At 36.5% G+C, this 18,706-nt stretch overlaps 3 protein-coding genes across 3 annotated transcripts; all 3 read left to right on the plus strand.

Moving 5' to 3' along the window:
* The first annotated feature begins 317 nt into the window (after positions 1–317).
* Positions 318–5,352, plus strand: LOC109219227. The gene is made up of 3 exons (XM_019383667.1): positions 318–796; positions 2,027–3,521; positions 3,771–5,352. The coding sequence occupies exons 1-3, from the start codon at positions 502–504 to the stop codon at positions 3,955–3,957; spliced, it is 1,977 nt and encodes a 658-aa protein (XP_019239212.1). The 5' UTR covers positions 318–501; the 3' UTR covers positions 3,958–5,352.
* An 80-nt stretch (positions 5,353–5,432) lies between these two features.
* LOC109219226 (pentatricopeptide repeat-containing protein At1g63330-like) lies at positions 5,433–11,641 on the plus strand. The gene is made up of 2 exons (XM_019383666.1): positions 5,433–9,436; positions 10,486–11,641. The coding sequence occupies exon 1, from the start codon at positions 7,068–7,070 to the stop codon at positions 9,279–9,281; it is 2,214 nt and encodes a 737-aa protein (XP_019239211.1). The 5' UTR covers positions 5,433–7,067; the 3' UTR covers positions 9,282–9,436; positions 10,486–11,641.
* Positions 11,642–12,686: 1,045 nt separating this feature from the next.
* Positions 12,687–14,414, plus strand: LOC109219228. The gene is made up of 2 exons (XM_019383668.1): positions 12,687–13,978; positions 14,070–14,414. The coding sequence occupies exon 1, from the start codon at positions 12,938–12,940 to the stop codon at positions 13,958–13,960; it is 1,023 nt and encodes a 340-aa protein (XP_019239213.1). The 5' UTR covers positions 12,687–12,937; the 3' UTR covers positions 13,961–13,978; positions 14,070–14,414.
* The last annotated feature ends 4,292 nt before the right edge of the window (positions 14,415–18,706 follow it).

Here is an 18,706-nt window from a genome sequence, read left to right on the forward strand (position 1 = left end):
GGAAAAAATAATGACGTTGAGAGATCCAATTACTGCAATCCACGTAAGTCTGGAATAGAAAAATATTTATATTTAAGACTGAAATGATAGAGCCAATAATCAAACTTAAATAAAAAGAAAAAGAGAAAATACAAATAATTAATATTCCTGCTAAGCTCTTTTTCTAAATGGAAGTCAAGCCATGTGTCAATGACTCAATTCCAACGACTCCACTATTACTCACTCATTTTCCAATTCAAGGATATAATTGTCATTTCAGACCCCATGAATCTTCCACCCCAGTCACTACGCATCCCTCAGCATTCCCCACCTCACCCCTTTATAATTTTCCAACGCTCTACATCCTCTCTAATCCTACGCACTCCTCAACTAACCTTACACACCAGACAACATAAAAAGACTAAATTTTAGACATCGGTACTCGCTATCGTGCGCATTTCTCCGGCAACGGGAAAATCGTACTTAACTTTGTGTTTTTTTTAAGACCAGGAATCGTAGGAAATGGGTGGTGCCGGCGGGAACGGGAACGGCGGAGGGGGAGGGCCGCAACAGTCGGGTACGGCGGAGGCACAGTACTCAACGGCGAGGATTTCGGTGTGGTGGGATATAGAAAACTGTCAAGTACCTAGAGGATCTGATCCTCACGCGATTGCTCAGAATATAAGTTCTGCTCTTGTGAATATGAACTATTGTGGACCCGTTTCAATTTCTGCTTACGGCGATACTACTAAGATCTCTCCTTCTGTTCAGCAGGCGCTTAATAGTACTGGAATCGCCCTTAATCATGTTCCTGCAGGTATACTTTCGTGGACTGATGCGTAAAAATACATATTTTTTGTTTGCATGGTTGTTAATTTGTGTAATTATAATGAAATGACTTCTTTTCAGTTGATTTGATGTCTGCTTGAGTTGATCTATGTTGAGGGTAAATGAAATTGTGTGATTGAACAGGATCTGTTAGATCTAGTTGAATTTTGGCTTTTTGATTGTCTTTGGTGCTGATTCTTAAGTCAACGGAGTGTCTATGATGGTCTAAAGCGCTTGATTGACTCTTGGAATCTATGCATGCGTCGATCTGATTTTCCTGTGTCTGAATCCTCACAGTCAGATCCAAAATTGCATTTTGTCCGATGATAAATAACCAAGTTTTTAAATTTATAAAACAAAATATTTTTATTAGGTCACTCAAAATAAAAGGAAGTAATGATCGTGTTTCTTTGCTTTACTTTTCTTTCAACCCCCTACCAGTGACAGGGATGAGGTGTTTGGTATCTGTTTAGCACAGGTTGAAAACTGTTATGAGTTGCTGATCGTTTGTTTCGTAATTGTAGAGCTTATCTTCTATAAATCGTGAAGAAACCAAAATAGTGGTCTGAGCGAGATCCAGGATTTTAAGTCATTGCGTGGGAGTACTACTGGGCAGTCCATTCTCTTTGATGACAATGGAAGTGGACTATCTATAGATGTTTTTTTTTTCAAAAATAAAAATAAAATGTTAAGTATATGTAGTATGATCTAGGAGTACATGGTCCATTAATAAATTCTTTTCCTGAAAATTTCTTTGAAAGTTATTTCCTTGAGCTAGTAGGAGCCTATGTTTTCCATTCTAAACATATTCAATTCATTGATATTTGCTTAAATTTAGCATTTTATATCAGTGCTCGCTATGTGTTAAAACTTTATAGTCTGACTGGTCACATATGCTGCCTTACAGCTTTGTACAAAAGTGAGAATTTAGAGTTGATATGTGGTTTCTTTAGTAGATTCTTATCTTAATCTAATACCGTTATTTGGTTGATCCCTTTTCAGTGCCAGCTAACTAAAGTATTAAGCTTACCTCTATTGATGGTTGTTAACTAAGTGAATAGCTAACTGAGTCTTAAGATAACGTTTGGAGGTGGTGTATACACTAAGAGAAAACCAGTGTGTTCATGATTCTTATTTTTAGCACTTGTGGTGGCTTGATTAAATCTGTTTAGAACTGCTTGGAGTCAACTTTGACTAATTTTGGACCAAATGTGTATAGGTGTCAAAGATGCAAGTGATAAGAAAATTCTTGTGGACATGTTATTTTGGGCAGTTGACAATCCTGCACCTGCTAATTATTTGTTGATTTCGGGAGATCGTGACTTTTCAAACGCACTTCATCAATTACGCATGCGCAGATATAATATTCTTCTAGCACAACCTCAAAAAGCATCTGTGCCACTTGTTGCTGCTGCGAAGACTGTATGGCTCTGGACAAGCCTTTCAGCTGGAGGACCGCCTTTGACAAATAGTGAATCAAGTCAACTTGTAAATAGCAGTTACAGTTCTTTAGCCACTTCAGATGCATTATCTACGTCATCTAGTGATTCCAGTCTGATAAGCCAGGCTGTTGATACTTTCCATCAAAGCCCGCAAATGAAGTTTAACAATGGGGGAAGGGGTACCGATAATAAACAAAAGGGCAGACCAGTCCGTAAAAGTGTGAATCAACCCAATATATCACGAACTTCATCTGCAATGTCCGGCACACAAGAAAATCGTAGTGCTGCAAACTTTCATCAACCAGGATATGGGTATCCTAAGCAGTTCAATGATTCAGTGGAGTTGCCTGGAGCTCATAATTCAAGAACTCCATTCAGTGGGCCCGTATCTGCCTCGAGCGGTGGTCCTGGTAATCTCGAGCCTTCCTGGACAAATGGAAACAACTCACAGAGCAGTTATCAAAATAATTATCCTCCAGTAAGGCCAAACAACCTCCCAGCATCGCCGGTAATTCCACCTGGTAATTTCTTACCACCTAATTCGCATGTGCATCATTCTCAGCCAATGCCTCCTAGGTCTGATGCACAAGGCTTCTCCTCAGGCCTTCAAATACCTATGCCTGATGTGGGTAAGCTAAAAATCAGTGAAAACTCCAACAATGGTCATAATCGTCCTTTTTCTCAATCGTGGAATGGAGAATCGAGACAACCTCCTCAGAGTGAGAATTCTTATACTAACATAAATGGGCCTCAGAAAGGAAACAATTTGCAGAAGAAAACACCATTTTACCTTGAAAAAGAGGTTAACAGGTATCCACATCCCAGCCCTGAGATTCCACCACCACTATCATCTGTAACAAATAGCAGTAATGGACCGCTCAACGGTGTGTGGGGAGCTCCAGGATGCCCAAAACCTTCTGAGTATGTTCAAGGTCTTATTGGAGTCATTTTACTTGCATTGAACACCCTAAAAAATGAGAAGATTATGCCTACTGAAGCAAACATTGCAGATTGCATCAAATATGGAGATCCAAAACACCGCAATGCTGATGTTAAGAAGGCTCTTGCAAGCGCAGTTGAACAACAGCTGGTAGTAACAAAGAATTTAGGTGCTTCGCAATTATTATATGTTGGTAAAAATGAGAACGTATGGAAGTGTGTGAACCCTATTAGTGGTAATCCGAAACATTATCCCAAAGAAGCATGGGATGACCTCCAGAAATTTCTATCATCTTCTGCTGGAAGAGCCGCCATAAGTGCTACTCGGTGCAGGTAATGGGATCTCATTTAAGTTGAACCTTCTCGGATTTTGGTGGATGTTGGAGAGGTTTCAAAACTATTCATTTAGTTGTGTAGGACATCCAATTAAAAATTTGATAACGTTGTATTGAGGAAAAAGCTTTTAGTTCAGGATAATGCCGAACATGCTTTTTTTGTTAGGTCCTATAAAGATAGTTTCTCATGTGTATCTGGCTGATATAATCTAATTTGAACTTGCTTATTTACTTGATTCTTCACTAGGTTTGAAGCAGCTACAGTTATTAAGAAAATGTGCTTAAAGGAGGTTGCTTTAGGCGAAATACTTCAGATCTTGCATATGGTTATTAACACGAAGAAATGGCTTGTACAACATCAATCCGGGTGGCAACCAATTAAGATTACTCTAGCAGAGATCGTCCCCGACTCGGGGGTCGTAGCTGCGACATAAGATCTGCAACATTTGGTTATGGACGGGAGAGATGGCTTATGGGTTCTTCTTATCAGTTCCTTCATGCACTTATCAACTGAACTGGTAACAGATCAATCTAGCCCATTTCTCCTCTTAAAGTGTCGCATAGATTAAGTAGCTGTATTTATGTTAATTAGATTGTTCTGAAGTAGATATAGTTATAGTTTGGCTGTTCCTTCTTTTTCCTGGGAAATCAGAAAGCACTGTGGTGGGAGCTATGTTGGATGTTTTAATAAAGCCTTCTGAGGCGTTGGGCTTTGGCTGGAATTCTAGAATATCTTAAGCAAGAGATTGCTATCACGTGGTTGGTGCTTCGTATTTTGGGCTATTGCTTTATTGCCCGGTTATTGGTTATTGATTAAGCGGATCAATATATGTGGAAAGTTGCTAACAGTGATTGAGGGACTTTCCAGTAAAACTGTTATTCAGGAACTTTTTGAGTAACATATGTGAGAGTATCCTAGTTCTAAATCAAAGTTGCTAACAGTGATTCAGGCGCTATCCAGCTGAACAGTGATTCAGGAACTCTTTGAGTAACATTAGTGAGGATGTCCTAGTTGCTCTTGTATCTAACATAGAGGTTTTGAAGCTATGAATCTCAGAGCAGGTAGTAGGTATACAATTCAGTGAGAAGGATAAGCTTGTCTGCTTTATATTGAGGGAAAAAGTACTGGAGTCGATGACTCTAAAACTGTCGGAGACGAGTTATTACAGAGCAGGTATCCGGTATACAATTAATTGAGATGGATATGCTTGGTTTATATCGAGGGCGAGAATACTGGAGTTAAAGACTCTGAAGCTGTTGGAGCCGAGTTATTATTAGACTAGTCTTTAAAGTTGTATCTTGCAGTATGAAGATATTCAGATCTTTGCTTTCTGGTCAGAGAATTTAAGGTCCTCTACCCTTGTGTTTCAACAAACAGGACTATGCGAACAAAACTTATGTGGCAGATTATGGTATTATGCAACTGTTAAATGAGAGTTTGTGGGAAGACCTAAAATTCCTTCAACCGTATCACACTTTTCACTTGCAATTATGGAAGAAGTTAGAGACAAACGACTGCGTCCTTCGTCACTTCAACACAGTTGTCATTGAAGGTTTGTTAATCTAGTTATGGATTATTGTATTTATCATCAAGCTGACAGCATACAAAAAGAGTTGTATGCTTCATCTCACTGCATGCTTAAGGTTTCATTCCCCCCTTGCTGTTTTAAATTATTGTAGATATATGTTGTAGTGGCCGGAACTGGAAGGAGATCATTTTCAGCAGTAACTTTTAAAATAAAGCTTTACTTCGTTCTACATTTATTTGTTGCAGCGACTTTAGTTCTGTCTCTTTAGTTACTTGGTAATACAAAAAATCATTCCCTTGAGTATGTGTAATTTGCGCCTTATTATATAGAATTGTGTTCTAAAAAAATTGATTTCTGCTGGTTTTATCAAGACTTGAAGTTTCTATAAAAATCTCTAGTATTTGACGCAAATGATCACATAAATTTAAAGGGTTTTCTAATTTCATCCTTAAATATAGTATTGAGCATATACCCTCTCTGTTTTTGTTTCTGGTGCAATCTTGCTTTGGGGCTAATAGAAACAAAAGGAATTTACTTTATATAACTACTCCGGAAATTAAACAGAAACAGCTTAATATAGTTCTTCCCCATACCAGAAGCTAACATAAGGTCTCTTTTGGTGCTATGGGTTTCATTATTTTGTACGCCGACTGTAAAGTCCAAAGGGGTTGGTTGTAACCTGTGAATGAGGATGAAATTTTGAGAAGATCATAAGAATGCTTAACTGTGGGGCCATATTTGCAAATTCATGAGAATAATTCAGCGGCAACAAGTATAGCGGGAAGCCGAATCTGAATGCAATCCGTGGTTAGCATAAAAACTTGGTCTATTTAAAATTAAAAAGTAAGCAAAATTTGCAACCACAGATCTTCTGGTTTCCTTATGTATAGTGAATAAAACGTTCACGTACAGCTAGAAAAGAATGAGACAAACACAGGATTAGAGAAGGAATCTTTTAGGAGAAAGATAAAAGGAAGAAGACTAGAAAATCTTCGTTTGACGAGAAAGTACTTGTTAGAACATTAACACAAAAGAGGTTTCCGAAGTATAAACACCTTCAAGGGAAAGAAAAGCATTTTGCGATGTGAACCAAAAATTTGACCTCAGGAAATAAATTTGATCCATTGCTCTTATGTCTAATATCTGGATTTACTTCTAAAGATTATACACTTGAACAAAAAAGAGGGGAAAAAAAACTTCCAATCAGTAACAGTACTCAAGCTGCCCAAATCAAAGTAGAGAGATCAATCCATTTGGCCCTAAATAGGAACCCTATTCGGGTGCCTAAAACTTTTTGATGAACACAGACGTCGTTTGGGCTAACGAAGCTGTAATGCCTAAGGGGAAATAAATAACCTCTTGTAGTGATATGTCTTGATGCAAAAGAAAGAAAAAACTCTAAGATCATTCAAATTGAAGCTAAATTCATCTCCCCGATTTGGTCACTGGCCAATTGAATTGTCACGTATACAATTCAAACATGAACATTTTTAAAAAAATGGAAAGAACATGAGTATAATACCCAAGTCTGCATCGCCAAAATGTTGCTTTGTCCTTTTACCCCTTCCCAGGCCAAATATTGGTTAATCAACAAGGTTGAATGAATTCAACAACTTTTAAACGTTTAGAGACTTTTAGAGGGATGGACAAGAGAGAGACTACGAGAGGGGTCACCTTTATAAACTTGACAACTATGAGGCAGCTAATTCTTATCTCCCTGAAACTCATGGACTAAAGAGCAAATACTCCTTTTAGTAGTCTATTTATTGAGTTTATTTTGTTTACTTGATTACACTTCCCTTCAACATTACCGATTCTGGTTCCCCTGATTCTGTTCCCTGTTCAGAATTCAGTTCTGTACTGTTTTCAGCATTCTCCATTTCACCTCAACTTTGCTTAACTCTCGTATTTTGTCCATCTCAATATTCTTTAGTTTTTTTTTTAATATTTACTATTTAAATGTATTTTTTTCTTTGAAATATAAGTGACCACTGAGCAGAGACGGAGCAACGTCAATGGTGATAAAGCTCTCAACTTTAAAGCTTCCCAAGAAAATCCCCAACTGGGTTTGTTCAAAACCCTCTCTTTCTTCACTTTCTGGTGCTTGTAGAATTCAAATCATCCCCGAAACCAATCAGCCCTCTACCCCTTCTTCTGACTTCGATACAAAGATTCAATTTTTAAAGAATAAGCTTCACCCTGAAACTTTAGCCACCGTTCTTGATTCCACAACTGATTTGGATTCTTCATTGAAGCTATTCAAATGGGCTTCCCTTCAAAAAAAGTTTCATCACTCCGCTGATACTTATTTTCAGATAATCTTGAAGCTAGGTATGGCTGGTAAAGTAGAAGAAATTGAAGGTTTTTGTAATGAGATGATAAAGGAGAAATGTCCAAATTATGAACAGGTTCTTTTGGCTTTGTTAGATGCATTTGTTAGAAATAGTAGGCTTAGTGAGGCTTTGTGTGTTCTTTCTTGTATAAATTTGAGTAGCTTAAAGCTCTCTATATCTGAATTTAATCAATTATTAGGTGCACTTATCAAGGAAAAGAAAGAATTTAAGGATGTATTATTCGTGTATAAGGAGATTGTGAAAGCTGGAATTGGTCCCAATATTGATACACTTAATTATATGATAGAGGCTTTGTTTGCTGCCAATCGTGTCGATGCTGCATTGGATCAATACAAACGTCTTCATAAGAAAGGTTGTAATCCTAACGGAAGGACTTTTCAGATAATTATTGGCGAACTTGTTGCGAGGGGTAGAGTGGATGAGGCACTTGTAATTTTGGATGATATGTTTAGAATACGGTGTGAACCGAATTATTCTAGCTTTTATGCTCATATAATTCCTTTATTTTGTGAGTTGAATAAATTAGATGTAGTAACGAGGTTGTTCTCTATGATGAGAGAATCTAAGGTTCTTCCGGATACACCAACTTATGGGTCAATGATAAAGTGTTTGCGCGAGAATCTTCTCGTGGTTGATGCTGTAAAACTTGTAGATGAGATGGTGTATAGTGATGTTAGGCCAGATGATGATGTGTTCATGAGTATAATAGATGGATTATGTGAATTGAATATGTTGAGTGAAGCTAAGGAGTTTTTGAATGACAAAGAAGTTGCAAGTGTATTGCCTTACAATGCACTTCTTGAAGCTATTCTAGATGATGGCACCTTTAGTATGGCCAGAGATCTGTTTGATGAAATGCTTGAGAGAAACATCACTAATGAGTCTTCTTGGAATATCATGATTAGATACCTGTGTGATAATAAAAGGCTGAATGACGCCTTGAAGTATCTTGCTAGGATGATTGTTTCCTCGGTTAGCCCTGATTCATCAACATATTCTGCTCTCATCATTGGCAACTGCAAATTAGGTGAATGTGAGGATGCTTTGGCTTTGTTTCATCTACTTAGTGCCAAAGCTGGGTTAAATATAGATTTGGTATCATATGCTCAACTTATTGAGTGTCTTTGCCAGAAGGAAAAGATTCAGGAAGCTGCTGAAGTATTTTGCTTCATGTCAACAAGGAAATGCGCTCTTGAGTCCATCCCGTTTGACAAGCTTATGAAGGGACTTTGTACTAGTGGCTACGCTGGTAGAGCAATCAAATTGCTACCATTGGCATATTATTCTGGTACATTGTCTTCTACTGCTGCTTACAACAGCGTATTGCAAGGCCTATTCAGTTTAGGCAGAGCAAGTGATCTCTTTATAGTGATCTCGAGAATGATCATAGATGGCTGTACCCTGGATGGGGAAACATATTGCATTCTCATTCGGGGCATGACTTCACTTGGGCATATAGAGAAGTCCGCCCTGTTCTTCGATTCAATGCTTAGTCGGGGTCTATCACCAGATTCAGAAACACTTGCTGAACTTCTAGAATATCTGGTGAAAAACTCTCAGGTCCATGTGATACTTTCTTCAGTAGATAAACTCGTCTCAGAATTTGAAGTTGTTGATTCAGCTATGTACAACATGCTGATAAATGCCCTCTTGAAAGAGGGATACAAAACCAAGGCCTCTTTCTTGCTGGATTTGATGCTGGAAAAGGGATGGGTCCCTGATGCTAGTACTCACGCTTTATTAGTCGGTTCCAGCGCGGAAGATGAAACAGATACCAAAAGGCCTTCCCATGACAATTTGATCACACAGGATACTGTTGACGATATACTTGCTGAAGGTTTGGGGAATTCAGATGGACCTGACTACAGACTATAACACTGTAATTGGTGATGTTGTTTCAGCAATAACCTTGAATGGTACGTAAATGTAGAATATAGGTGGTCTGAAGCAAATTATGATGCATGTTCTCCAAATCTTCCGTTAGATACCTGCTTCAATTTTCAAGACTGATCTACAAACCACACCTAAAAGTAAGTTCCTTCTGTTGTTTATTTCTTCCAGTTTCTTGCATAAACTTTACAAATACTTTGATGTCTTAATAGCTTTATAAAGTTAATCAGTTTAGTTTTATCCTAATTGTTAATCATTTTTGTAAGGCGAAGCTAGAGTCTTGTAAGGGTGGTCAATTGACCACCCTTTATCGGAAAATTACACCGTATATATAGGTAAAATATTAGATTTTAAAGGTATATAATATATATTGAACATCCTTTGTCCGGAATGTTTTTTACTTCTTTTAAGTTTGAACACCCTTGAAAAAATTCCTGGCTTCGCCACCGGATGACATTACCTTCTCAATGGGGTTTTAATGTTTATCATACTTCTGAAAATTATGTCTTCTGATAGTTGTTAGTTAAACTATAAGAAGGAAATTTTTATGATAGTTCAGAGTTTATGCCGTGATACTCATTTTGCTGCGGTTACTTCACATTTGTAAAGTCAATTCTCAATATTTGCATCATACTGCTAAAGATCCTTCACAAAAGAGATGTTTCGGAATGTTCTACCTCAAAACTAATCTTTACTGGCCCTTATCAAAACTGATCTTTTACTGGCTGAGACGAGAACAATTGACTGCAGATAGAACAACAGCTTTCTTTAATTTGCTCTACACTTTTGTGGGATGAAAGAACCACTTCAAATGTACAGTTAAAAATTTGATCTAGCCTGCTTTTAAAAAATCTAATGCCACTTTTAAGCTTCTCAATATTTAACTTCAATCAATCACTTCATCAATTTTTGTAACTTGATATATATCCAAATCCAATGTAATTCTTATTACATTCCATTCCAGTAGTTTGGAAGCTGGAAAAAGATGTCTGCCATATGTTTGAATTGTCTATTGATTATGATGTACACATTGTGAAGTCTTGCTGTAACTAATAAACTAATAGCTGAATATTAATATCGATTATGAAGTGACAATGAAAGCTGGCTTGACATCCAGTGTTTAGCATTCCTATCAGCAGCGATGAATTATAATACCTTTCTCGCTCTTATCAGTTTAGTATCACTGCAGGTGAACAGACTTTTTTCCGTAGTAATGGTGGTGTTTGAACCAGCTCACACGCACGTCGACTAATGCACTGGGTACCTTCTACCTCTCACCAGCACAAGTAACATGTAACTATGTCCACAAAGGCTTAGATTGATGAGAAGAAATCACCAAACATTTTTGCCTCTTCTGGGATGCAGGTGATTAGTATACTACTACAACCAATATTAAGGTCAACTGTATCATATGCTGAGTCCCCACTTTGTGGGATTTTACTGGGTCGTTGTATCATATGCTGAGCAACTATGCAGTTGTAGCTGTTGAGAAATATGTGCTCAGCTCAATTTGTCTGAGCTCAATTCTTGTGTGCTCGGCTCATCTCTATCTGTTGGAGGCTACAAGCTATGTTCAGATCTTAACATTCTTTCGATAGGCTGCGGCCTCAGATCAGGCAAGTCCAAGCTCGGCTAGAGATATTAAGAAGGAAGCTCAGAACGCTGTTTAGTACTTGCACTCAAGCTGTGCCTGAAATGTACTCGTTCAACATTGTATTCAGAACAGAAATGAATGAAATAGTGATTCTTCGTTCTTTCGAATATCTTAACAGCAGATAAGCAGAAAAAATATTGACTGTAAACTGCTAAGTTTATATATGGTACTTGCATGCAGAAGGTTTGTATGGGTCAAAATCCGCCTTTAGAATATTCAGGCCGAGATAACATTATGAGAAGGATCCTCAAGTCATCATTTAAGATGGTCCGAGAAGCCGCACAAGCCTGTGGTCGAGGAGAGCCGCAGTCAAGGCACCAACAAGGATCAAGGTCGAGGTCGAGTACCGGCGATAGAGCTGTAACGGCTAGTTCTCAAGATAGGATCTGAAAAAGAATATTCTAGTGGATATTCTAGCGAATATTCCTTACATTTGTACTATTAGGGTTTCTTGGGAAGATATCCCATATAAATAGAAAAAGGAGACAGAATAGAGGGGCACGTGAGAATCATTTGGAAGGATAGCACTTTGACAAAGATTCGGTCTTCACTCAATACAAAGATATACTTTTCACTGAGATTCTTATCTACCGTTTACCATCGGATCTGAGAAATCCTTGGTGATTTTAGGATTTGTCACTCAATCATTGTCAAGTGAAAGGTTTATTTATTCCACCCTTTATTGATTGAATCATTGCTCTTATCTATTTAAATGCCATTTATTATTGTTCGTTGAATATTATATGTTACACCACTGTTCTTGATTTTTCAAAGCACTTATCACATAGTGTCACTGCTATCCGCATAAACGCATATCAGTTAAGTACTTTTTTTCTAATATTAAGATCTAAGGATATTATTCTTATTTCTTAACTAGGATTAACTTTTGTTTATATAAATTTAATTATTTGAACTAAGATTTATATTTTTGGTCAAACAGGTCGTAGATAATTGATCAGTCTAAACTCTTAATCACTCTTAACTGTTGCTCCTATGCTTTCTAGATAAAGCTCTTAACCATCAAATTTCTTTATCTAAGAGTAGAGAAAAGTTCTCCAGCTGAAGTCAGAGATGAGTTTAAGCCAATTTTTGCCATATGGTCCTCACCAATATTTAATTTAAACTTTTAAGTACTCCCTCCGGTCTAAAATAAGTGATTTTTTTGTCTTTTTCTTGTGGTCCAAAATAAGTGATTTTTTCAGATTTCAAGAATGAATTAATTATTTTTTTCCTACATTGTCCTAGGAGTAAATAGTGTTGGAATATGTGTTAGGAGTGTTTATGTGAGATAATAAAGGTTAATATGGTCAATTTCATTGCTAATTAATGTTAAAAGGTGAATTTCTTAATCTGTGTGAAAACATCCAAAAAAAATCACTTATTTTGGACCGGAGGAAGTACACCATAAGTGTCCAAAAATAGAAGCATTAAATGGTGGCGATTCTATTTAATGCAAGTGTTGGCTCACCTTTAACTTTCTTTTTTTAATCCCAATATATTTGGATCTTTGACCAATTTCTAGTTCTTCACTTCCCACACTTGGCGATTTCCAAAAAATAAATAAGAACAACACATGTGGAGCTTTTTTCAACCAAGCGTTATTGAATTTTTTTTTCCATAGATATACTAATCCAAATGTATTTTTAAATCTTTGTCCAAATGAGTATAAAATTTCTATGTAATTGTGTTTTATTAGACATCATCTCGTCGATAATTATGCACATTAAACGAGTAACTGGACTAATATAACCCCCTTTAAAACGTCATCGTTTGGCTTGAGTAGTAGTCAGCCAATCAAAAAGCACCTCCTTTGTCTCCCTCCCTCGTCTTCCTCACCATGAAACCCTAATTTTCTCTCCTATCGAAAAACATTGAAAACACCTTTTTCTCTCCTTCTCCGAAAAAACACAGAATCATCACAAATATACATGAAGTTACTCTTCAGATTTCACTTTTCGATGTTTCATCTTCTCTTACAATCTCAAAAATGACAAAACAAAACTTCACCACTATCCCCGTCGCCCCTCTCCCCGTCCCCACCACATGCGGCAACTGCGGCGTGGAGGAACGGTGTTTTCTCCACCACATCCGTCACCGAGGAATATTCCGGCGACTTTGCACTAACTGTGTCCTCAGACTCAACACTCAATCATTTTGCCCTACTTGCTTGCTCGTTTACGACCCTTCCCCTCCCCCTTCCTCTTCCTCAAACGGCCTCGTTTCATGCCAAAAATGCTATTCACTCTCTCACAACTCCTGCGTGGGCCTCAACCCTCCTCACCCTTACGTTTGTTCCCTTTGTGTTAACCCTAATTCCCCTGTTTTTTCCCTCAAAAAGGGAAAAGATGTTGTCGGTGTGGATAATGAGGATGCTATGGTTATTGATAAGCAGGCAGCTAGGGTTTTGTTAACGGCCGCGAGGATCGCCGCCGGGACTATGAATAAAGCTGCTGTGGCTGCTAAGGTGGAGGCGGAGAGGAGGGCGAAGGACGCTGCATTTACTAGGAAACGAGCTAGGGAGGCTTTAGATCATGTTGCTTACCTTGATGCTAGGGATAAAATGAAGAAGAAGGATGTTGTATTGCGGTTGCCTTCGAATGTGAACAACAGAGGCAGTAGTAACAATAATCAATGCCTTAGTATGGTTGTAGCTGCTGTGCCATTGGAGGAGGTGAATAATGTCCTGAATGCGAATGCCGCAGATAGGTTGGATGGTTCTTCTGAGGTTTTAATAGCTTTGAATGCTGTGGACTTGAAAGGGCAGAATCCAGTCCCAGGGTTACCTAATGGGTCTGCAATGGATGTGGAGATGAACAGGGGTGCAATGGTGACCCCTACTACATCTGCTATTAATCATAGCGGTGCTACTGGAGCTGAGGAGGACAAGTCTGGGGAACTGGAGTGTTCGAATGGCCAAAGGGAGATGGTAAACGACACCAAACAGGATCAAGATCAGCATATGGTAAATCCCAATGCTGGGAAATCGAATGGTAGTATCTCGCGTCAATAATTTGTAGCATGAATAATGGTAAGATCAAGGTGGGATTAGAAAGATGTTGATTTGTGTAATCGAGTTATGATTTTGCGATTACTTGTGGCGTAATTGCCTTTTTTCGCAGGTCACATTGCTCGCAAGAAATCTAGTGTCTGGGCATTCTATCTGTCTGAATGTGAAGACTTGGACATGGTGGGTGTGGGTAGTTTTTGTTAGACTAAGGATAATATTCGTACAGTATTTTCTTGTGTAGAGAGAGACGTTCTTTTACTTTTATCTAATGAAAGGCCAGTTCCATGCGTTAGTGCTTCCCTGAATCTGCTCAGGCTTGTTTTGTTAGTTTGGAGAGACTTCGCTTCATGCTTTCTACATTATTTTACTGCCATTAATCAATTTGTCCTTGTGCTACCTTTGAGCTTGCTACTATTGTACTTCAATTGCATCAAACTTGCAAGGCATATTTCTGATAGTTGTTTTTGCTTGAATTGATGGATCAAGTGGCTTTTCTTCTTACCTTTTTCTGGCATTCTATAGTGCTGTTTGATGAAGTATTAGAGTGAATAATGTTCTGAACCAAGGAATGTCTATTGAGCAGAATAGTGTAAATGTGTGCATTCAAGGTGGATCTTAGCCTATGAAACTTGTCATCTTGTTGAATTCATATTAACTACTTTTGTCCTGTGCCAAGTAGAAAAATTATGTCTCAAATGCTCAAGAAAAGGAGGTCGTGGAAAGAAGATATCAAATTGAAAAGCCTTGGCATCATTCTTTGCATGATGCGTTATGCCTTTGATTTTCTTATTCAGCTCAGGTTGTTTTGAAAAGCTCTGGTGATTTTGCTATGTTCTTCTGTTTTGTCGTTGCAGAGTATAGTCAAGAAAGATGGTTCATTCTGTTTATAGTAATGATTCTGAATATATTTCAGAATTTTGATGGGTTACAGAGTTGCTCTCGATTTGAATCCTTTGGGATGTCTTTTTCCTTTTTTAACGTGCCTGCGTATGTATGCTTCTCCTGAAGGAGGATAGCCTTGTTAATCTAGTAGTTTCGGGGAGAGTATCTGAATATTAGGCAGAGTGGTTGACCATGACACAGTTTTCAATTGGCCGTATAGACTGTCAGATTCATCTGAATTTAGGAGGTTGCAGTTTCCATTTTAGCTCTTTCATTCCAAAGCTTTTGTAATACCTGCATTAATGCTTTGTTTGTTCATATCCCTTAACTTACCAAAGATGTGATATTAGAGCTCCCTTACACTAAGTATACCATCAGTGGGAACTTTGCTTTCTGGTTGGGAAGTGTCTCGTTTCTTTTTTTGTTACTTTTCATTCATATCTGAAGCTATGCTTCACATGAATCCTTCCAACAATTTAGGTATCAGGTAATGCTACCTACCTGCCCATCAATGCTTAGGCACTTAGGAAGATATAACCTTAGTTTTGTTGCCGCAACTGGTGCTTGATCCCTGGACATATCCAACCGTGAGACTAGTTAGAATTTGATTAGACTGTATTTACGTATCTTTTCTTATGTAATTTTGTTTATCGATTTATCCTCTATTCTAATTTATATGATATGAGACTTTCACAAGATTTAAGAATTCTATTCAATTAAATTGTAATGTGCTGGTCATACGATGAACTTAATTCCTTTTTTAATTTTCAGTTATTACTTTATTATTTTATTTCCACCGATAACGTCGATATCTCCATGATGATTACTTGCGAAGGTAAAATTTTAAAAGTTAACATTATATCTAAAGATGATGAGACAGAGTTCAATTAAAACACTACAATATTTACTACCTTATCAACTGTCCATATAAAGTTTATCCCAAAAAATCACGTTACAGCTAATCTCCAATCTAAATCAAATAATCTCCACTACTCAAACTCTATAAAATACTAAACCATAGCTCATTCCATTTCCACCACATTCACTTTTCTTTCTATTTTTAGTACCTCACCCATTCTTTCTCATCATGGCTAAGTCAAGTTCCATTGTAATATCTCTCTCTTTGCATATGTGTGTCATTGATGATCAGCAGTGGAGAAGCAAGTTCCTTCTCATATAGCTATGGATGGGGTCCTGGGCAGCCAATTCAAGGGTTCATACAATTATAATCCAGGCAATGGTGTTTCCTACTCTAACCCTTATGGCAGCTATAGCTCTCCATATTTTCCTTATTACTTTCCTCCTTGGTTTCCTTTTCCACCAAACTTTCCTGGATATTCTCCTTATCCTCAACAGCAAACTGCTGCTCAAGATGTCCCACAACAAGCTGCTACTCATAATGTCCCACAACAAGATTCAAAGCATTAAAACTTTTTTTAGTATTTGGAGGGTTCTTTTCTTCACCTTAATTTTTCCTATGAATAAAGGTTAGATTATGTTATTAGGGTTTAACTTGGTTGGGAATTTCATCAACTTTCTTAGGAGTTTTGATTAGGGTAGATTGCTGTTTCTAGTAGTTTCTTTTTATGGTCGATTTATAACTTAAGACACAAATAAATAATTTTGTCTCTATGTTCTTAATTGGTTTTTGCCATTGAGTCATGATGTTTCTTTGTAAGTTTGTTATTAATTAATTATTTCAAGATTCTATCGACCCATCTAACTATCGTGCCGCACATTTTATCTTATAATGTTGAGATCAGTAAATCTATTCTTCAGTAGCCAGCTATTGTTATTGTAGAATTTTGAGGCGTTAGGCAATCTTTGGGCACGGGGAGCATCAATTGAAAACAACAAAACTGTTGTGACGGCGATAAGAAACGATATATTGTATAATATAACATTATTGTTACGCGGAGAAGCAATGGATGTCAGTACAGTTACTATCCGTCAACTGAGATCTCCTCCGTATGCTAGACGAAATTGTCAGTCCGTACGGAAAAACAGAAATGAGAATTGAGAATGAAAGAAAGCTTGATTGCATGAATGAAAGCTATTTACAGAAAGGTAACACAGTGTCGAAGGGGAGAGACACTAATTTAGAGAATTGTTTGGTTGCTAGAAAGTTTGATTGCTTGATCCCCCTAAAGCACTAATGGAAGTACATGAAATAAAACTACTCTATTTCTATTATATAGAAAAGAAAAGATGGTCAACCAAGGGCATATATGTCATTTCGAAAAAGATTATTGTATTGTTTGCATTTCTTTAATGCAAATTGTGTCCTCCTTGATATACGTGGACCCCACATTCTCTTGACCACAACACCCCTTTAAAAGTTTAAATGTACCCTTAATTAGACTTTTGGAGAGAGTTTATTCCATGCAAATACTCATTTTGAATGTTTTTCTCATTTGATAAAATTATTAATTTTTGTTTTAGTCAACTAAAAGTTTCCATAGAAAAAGTAAATTTAAGTTTTAAATAATAAAGCAACAAAAACAAATATAGATAAATATTTACAAGATTTTTATATTTACCCATACTATTTTAACACAATTTAAAAAATAAAATTAAAAGGTTTTCATGTATTCACACTATTTGAAGGCGATTTCAAACCTAAAAGTTTTATATTAAAGTAATTGTAAAAACTATAGTTTGTTAAACCTTAAAAGTTAATTTAAGTGATGATATTTGTTCATCTATTCTCGGAGGTTATCTCTTATGTACTTAATTGATGTGAAAATTTGATTTAAATGGTTTGAACTCCATTCTTCCACGATAAGTTTTCAACAATCTGTAAATTGTCTTAAAATATTTTATATTATTTCATTATAAAAATTAACATATGATAAATCTATAGAAAAAATAAAAACATTTCTCTTATATCCTTAATTAAGAAAAAAATTAAAATCCCTATAATTTATATAGACTTCTATCAGATATTTATTATCTTATCACCAGTAACATCATTTTAAATGAGTTATAATAAAAAAAATATAATTTGTACTACTATATTGAATTACTACAATTTATATCATGTTAATATTTGTTTAGTGTAGTTGGTTCTCTTTGTTTGAAGTAGTAAATTGCCTCTTTAGGGATGCAAGTCCCCTTGGAAGTTCTCTTTGTTGACTATACTAAAAATTTCTCTTGAGTAAATCATAAGCTTTTTTCGACTTTTCTCATATTGTAAATTAGAATTGATGTCAGTTCGTTTAAACTTTCATCAGGTAGTGGATGTTCCCCACTATTGAACACTTGGAAACCAAATATGGAGTATCAAAATTAAGTTACTAAAATAGATCTGTAAGTTTTATATGTAGAAAAATTGTTATATAATATATACAGTTTGCTTTAATGTATTATCTTGTTAAAAATTCAAATATAGTAGGAAATAATATCATTCAATCAATTTACAATTTGAATGTTTATATTGACATTGATGTTAAAATGAGTATTATAGCACATAGTCTTTTATGTTAATAATTGGAGCAACTTAAGCGGGTTATAATTTGTAGTTTAATTTTTTGTAAATATTAAAATAAATTAATTGTAAAGGGTTGATCCCCAATATCATTCTCTATCAGTTATTAAATGATATAACAATGGTCAAATTTATTTAAAAAAATTAAAGAGCACGACAAACAACAATTTTAAGATGAGAAATTTTCATAAAGCACTATCTTTTAGTGATTAGCTATCTATAGATACCATTGCTATATTACGGATTGTAGATACGTTTTCTGTTGTTATAAGATGTATAAGCTACTGTATTCATTGAATACAGTAGCAAAAAATAGTGCGTGAATCAGGGAAGTCCAGCTAATCAGTTTGTATTCGAGTGTATTCGACTTATTCATGGCG

The sequence above is a fragment of the Nicotiana attenuata genome, unplaced genomic scaffold (genome assembly GCF_001879085.1).
Source record: "Nicotiana attenuata strain UT unplaced genomic scaffold, NIATTr2, whole genome shotgun sequence".
Taxonomy (NCBI): Eukaryota; Viridiplantae; Streptophyta; class Magnoliopsida; order Solanales; family Solanaceae; genus Nicotiana; species Nicotiana attenuata.